The sequence below is a fragment of the Salvelinus fontinalis genome, chromosome 35, assembly GCF_029448725.1.
Source record: "Salvelinus fontinalis isolate EN_2023a chromosome 35, ASM2944872v1, whole genome shotgun sequence".
Taxonomy (NCBI): domain Eukaryota; kingdom Metazoa; phylum Chordata; class Actinopteri; order Salmoniformes; family Salmonidae; genus Salvelinus; species Salvelinus fontinalis.
Genome location: NC_074699.1, coordinates 5,848,050 through 5,854,049, shown reverse-complemented (window position 1 = coordinate 5,854,049; position 6,000 = coordinate 5,848,050). Strand labels below are relative to the sequence as shown.

General features: G+C 42.4%; 1 protein-coding gene across 6 annotated transcripts in view; it reads right to left on the bottom strand.

Moving 5' to 3' along the window:
* The window catches only part of LOC129834283 (SH3 and multiple ankyrin repeat domains protein 2-like), a 248,321-nt gene continuing 242,321 nt past the window's right edge, over nucleotides 1–6,000 (bottom strand). For all 6 annotated transcript variants that reach the window (XM_055899135.1, XM_055899137.1, XM_055899136.1 and 3 more), the window contains one exon: nucleotides 1–4,599. In XM_055899135.1, the coding sequence (XP_055755110.1) occupies nucleotides 4,056–4,599 (544 nt within the window). In that variant the 3' untranslated portion in view covers nucleotides 1–4,055. The remainder of the gene's footprint in view (nucleotides 4,600–6,000) is intronic.

The window sequence follows — 6,000 nt, the reverse complement described above, 5'->3', positions numbered from 1 at the left end:
TAGTGCAATGTTATATTTATTTCTTACAGTATCTTTTGGTTGCCATACAAGAAGTATTGAGGATTTGGGGGGGAAGGAAGAGTGCAGTGACAAGAAACTTCTCTTTTTCATTTTTGATAATTAGATCGTCGACTCTACGTAATGAGGAATTACAACATAGAGAACACGAACACAAATATACACAAAAAAGACGGAAACGTCTTGGTATTTATGTAGAATGAAAAATAAAAGAAGAGATAAAAGAAGAAGAGAAAATAGCAAAAGTATCCAAATAGTTGCCGATGGGTAAGTGAAGGACTGTGTTGTGATGGTAAGGGGGATAGTGAGCCATGCCAGTCCTTATGTAGCATAGCCTTATAGTCACACAGTGATGATTTGTATAGCATCTTAATACCACTACTCAGTTCTACGATTCCACATATAAATTAGCTTAGTGATATGTTGTTTTTTTTCCCATGAAATCAACAGTCACAACTAATCTTTTTTTGTACATTTCTATATAAGTTGAGCATAAAAGTGTCATCGGGACAGTTTTCGATCCAGTGGACTGAGGATATGTATAAATGTAAAGCGTTATACACACATTTTATGCAGACTAAGCGATTGGAATTGTCAAAAATTACAATATTCAAGATAGGCAGGTGATGGCCAGAGGATAGTATATAAAATATATTTTGATTGGACAAATGTCTTCTGTCCACTTCATCTATCAGTGTTCATAACATCAACAGGTGATAATATATAATGATAGTTCATCTTAAAACTGGGCAAAACCACAACCAAGGAGATCCATTCAGTATAAATATTGCTTCTTAGTTTCCTCATAAATCTGATAATATTAATTTCTATTAATATATATTTATATATAATATAGTTGTTTTTTTCTTCACTTTTTGGCAAACCACACGTCAGAGTTGAATATTCTTCTCCAAATGTCTTTTATAAAACTCCATATAGTTCTATATAAATCATAAAAAATACTGTGCTTTTTTTCGATGTCACTTTTGTTGATTCTTTTAAAATAATGAATGGATTATAGCAGCGTTATAACTCCTGCAAGTCCTCTCTTTCTGTCGGCCTGGTATTCCCTTTTTTTTTAATCATCCCTTTCTCTTCCCTTCATCATCATACATACAGTTGCACACAGGGACCGGGAGAAAGAAGAAGGAATCTCAACAAGGTAGCTTTTTGTTTTGTCCCAACAGGAGACCCTAAATTGCACACAATCCAAACAATCATGGTTATGTTCATAGAACATCACTGTGAACTGATAGAATCATGGATATGTCTCGAATGACACCAAAATACTGTTCACTTTTTTAGTTATATGTTATAATATATAGGTCATCTGGGTACAGTGGCATACATGGCCTCCACACTTCTCCTTGCAGTCTCTTCTGGGGTAGTTCTAATCTTGTTCAGAGGCAGAGAGGCCAGAAATGGGGCACTATGTATCCAATCACAAAACAGGGATAGAGTGACAAAGAAACACGTTCTGAGGGTGGATGCAATGGCCATAGTCTTTCATAGAAATTCTCTCTCTCTGAACCTTCTAGAAATATTACACATATAATTATTCTATAGATGTACTCTTTTCTTTAAATCATTCCTTTATACACATTCAAAACAATACATGTATTCACTTTACTTCAAATCAATGCCACCAAACACTTCCTGGGTACTGACCTATCGGCAGTTCTCACATTAACATTGACATAACGGTGTTTCTTGAAAAAGGATGGAGACAATTGATCGGCGGTCAGATGGGAGCTTCGATTGCAAGATAATGTTGTTCTACTTTTCTCAACACATCACTGGTGTTGAGAAAAGGACTCAGTAACACTTTACTTGAAGCCTGTAGTAATAATACTTTATAACTTTTTATAAGCAAGCCTTATAAAAGGGTTATTACCTGCAGGCTTAAGTAAAGCGTTACGGAGGACTCTCCCTCTCATTCTCAAACGAACAGGGACCAAATGCATCATCGAAAGCCTTTATTGCCTGGATCAAACCATACCCCTCTAATAGCTGCTCAGTTGGTGCTGCTGTGTCACACCTCTTTTCTTCCCTCTGGAAACACCAGGTAGGACTAACACCTCTTCTCATCAATAAATACATTTTGTGATTCATCGGCAATGCAAACACTGACTATACACAAACTTTGCAAACGTTCCTGGAAATCTTTTTTTTAAATCCTCTTCGGTGATTGTGTGAATGTCTGGGTAGCAGATTTGAGTGAATTCATAGTATTCTTGGCCCCTGCAATGCACAGTATAGGTTAGCTGTCTAAAAACAAGCACACAGTCAACCACAGTGTCCTATGTTAACACCGATCACAAAGTAACACCCGTTTTGCACTCATCCTTTAAATGGTTGTCTTCAACTACTCGCCGAGAATCATTACGTCAACAAATTGTTAACCCTCACCTATAACACATCAGCACACACTTTTGTTAATATAAAAACAATGTTTGATCTGTGAAAGGAATCACTCAGTGATTAGACATGATTAAAGATGGCTGAATAGAGAGGAGATGGTGATATTATGGCAGGGAAATTGTTGTTGTGATAGGTGGATAATTTCTGTCATAGGCCTGGAGGGAGGTTGGTTGGTTCGGGGGTAGGGAGTAGGGGTCTGGCATTCCACTCCTGTCCGGGTCACTGTCAAGTGTGTGGAAGACGATGAAAACACACATGACGCCAACACTTAGGGCTAGATTATATCAGATCCGCGCCAGCCAACACCAGTGTAGGGTTGTTTTGGCAGTGTCGGAAGTGGAACTGTGTTAGAGCTGTCAAATCCACAAGCGGCTCCTGGCATTATACCTAAAACAGACATTGCCATTGGCTGCACGGAGTCGCATTAAGATAAATCCCACGCAGCCCTGTTCACAAGTTCGAACACCGGAATGTGAGATGCAGCCGACACCTTGATCAGGTTGATAGAAATCCTCATTATTTTGTTTCATGATTTTCGACTTGAGCGTATTATTGTATGCTATATTATTTCTATATAGCATACACTTTCTCTTTTTGAACTTCTAAACACGACAGGAATGGGTGTGGCTTCGTGACAACGATCACCGATTTGACAGCTCCAACACAGTTACACTTCCGACACCGCCAAAACATCAGCTATGCAGGTGTCGGCTAGCACTGCTTAACGCTCGATTTGATTGAATCTAGACCGTACACTCTCACTCGTGTCTTTCTAAAAACCCATTTAACAAACCTCCCACAGCGTGCGCGCACACACACCTCACAAACATGTCTCTGACAAAAACGCAAATACACACACCTTCCACAGTGAACAGGGATGTGAAGGGGACAGTGGTGCCTGCTACAGTAGAGCCCCTCCAGCCATGCATTAGAAAAGACTAACACATCATTATGTTTCTCTCTCTAAGGAGAAGGCCATTGCCGGATCTGTGTGTGTGTGTGTGTGTGTGTATTTGCTTGCAGCGAGTGCTATGGTTTAGGATTAGGCAAAACATTTCTGCAAATGTTCTCGTTTCTAATGTTTTTCAAATGTCTCTACAACGTCAGATGCATCCATAAACATAACCCACGGTTTGACGTCTAGTGACGAAATATTCTCTGAAGAAACTCTAGCAAAGATAGAAAAGGAGCGCCGACCAGCTCAGCTGGTTTCAAACACCCGCACTGTGGGAGCTTGAAAAAGTATTGAGTATTCCCAAGCAAATTGGGAGATGTAGTCTTTAGTATTCCAAAAATGTCCAGGTTGGATTTCTATCAGTATTTCAAAGTGTTTGAGGGCTACGTTTCAAGAATATTCCAAAGGGTGGTGACATGAGCATCCCTAAAAAGATACAGGATTTCCCCCTTCTTTTTCTCCATTCCGGATTGATGCAGTTCCTCCAGGATTCCGACATCCCCTGATACTCGGGAAGCAGAATGGGAATGATCAAACGCATACACGCCACAGAGTCGAGGCAGGAAGGGAGGAGTCAGAGGCCGATTCCAAAATCGTCCCAGACAGAAAAGGAGAACAGGTAGGACAGAGAGTGTTTCAGATAAATCCACACCCCCTGGCTTTATCTGTCCTGCAGCATTTTGAGGGCCCTCTCGATGTTCATGCGGTGGCCCACCCGCGTCACCCCCAGGTCTATCAGATCCTCTTTCTGCAGCGAGGGCAGGTGGGCGCCCTCGATCTCGTTGTCCAGGAAGGCGTCTTTATGCTCCGACAAATTCAGACTGTCCAGCCAGTCGGCCACGTCCAGCTTGCTCCACAGCTCCACGGGCTTGGAGGCGAAGGGCTTGCCCGAGGTGGCTACGGCCTGCATTAGGGTGAGTGGCGAGGGGGAGCGCGAGTCCCCGCACGAGGACCCTCCACCAAGGCTACCGCCCATGCTGCCGAAGCCACTCGTACTCCCCATGGGTGGGGTGGGCAGGCCGAAGAGGTCGCTGAGGCTGGGCGAGGCAGAGTGGGGTAAAGAGGCGGGGCAGGGTGGTGAGGAGAGGGACGAGGTGTCCGGGGGGCTGCAGAGGTGAGGGGGCAGGCTGGAAGGAGGGGTGCAGGAGGAGGGGGGCAGGCTGAAGGACACGCTGGAGTTCCGTTGGCTTCCTGAGGCTGGAGAGCTGAGAGAGAGAGAAAATAGAGAAGGAGAAAAGAGAATGAGAACCTAACATACAAATGGCACAGTGATGAACTATGGTATAGAGTGGCTGTACCAAACTAATCCAGACCATAATGATCAGAACATGGCAACCAAAGAAGACCATGGCAACCTAGAGAAACTTGGCCAAATAAAAACCTCTGGCAAGAACCAAACTCCTCCCCCTCCACATGTGACAGGATATGTGTGTGGGTGGGTCTGTGCATTCAGACCTGGCTGGTGTAAAACGGATGTAGTGTTTGCTGACCTTGACATGTGGTAAACCTGCTGAGGCTTGGTGTGGAAGTGGGGATCGCCGAGAGCTTTCAAAATAAACACGAAGTTCATGAACATAAAGTATCTTACTGCTCTAAGCACAGAAATCTACTGAAATACTTGAAAGAGCCACTAGGGTGCAGTGTTGTCAGTGGATTTTTACCTAAATCATACTTTACTTCACTGGTATTTTACAGTCTACTACTTACCAATTAGGCGGTCCATATTTAGCATTTTTCAAACACCTGAAAAAGCTTGTTCCTGCAATCTAGAGGCATAATCATTATGATAAATTTTGTGTAAATTTTTCAGCATATTTAAGCATACCACTTGAGCTGTCTGTATCCTCCTGACTGGTGGTTATTTTGTTAAATAAACTAAATATGCTTCTTTGCATCTCTGCTCAAATCCGGGTAAAGATTTAAAGGAATGTGAGTCTTATTCAGTATATTTAGTAATTGCTTGCTTTTCTAAAGTCTATCAACCTTGTCAGCAGGCATAACAGCTAAGACAGACAAGCTAGCTACTCTGACATGATTGACAGCCTGAAATGGCTTCTTGGTAGCTAGTTACAGTTCATTCGGAAAGTATTCAGACCACATGACTTTTTCTACGTTTTGTTATGTTACAGACTTATTCTAAAATTGATTAAATTGTTTTCCCCCCTCATCAATCTACACACAATACACCATAATGACAAAGTAAAAACAGGTTTTTAAAATTCCCTGAAATATCACATTTACATAAGTATTCAGACCCTTTACTCAGTACTTTGTTAAAGCACCTTTGGCAGTGATTACAGCCTCGAGTCTTCCTGTGTATGACGCTACAAGCTTGGCACACCTGTATTTGGGGAGTTTCTCCCATTCTTATCTGCAGATGCTCTTAAGCTCTGTCAGGTTGGATGGGGAGCGTCGCTGCACAGCTATTTTCAGGTCTCTCCAGAGATGTTTGATCTGGTTCAAGTCTGGGCTCTGGCTGGGCCACTCAAGGATATTCAGATATTTATCCCGAAGCCACTCCTGCGTTGTCTTGGCTGTGTGCTTAGGCTTGTTGTTCTGTTGAAAGGTGAACCTTAACCCAAGGTCCTGAGCATGTTTTCATCAAG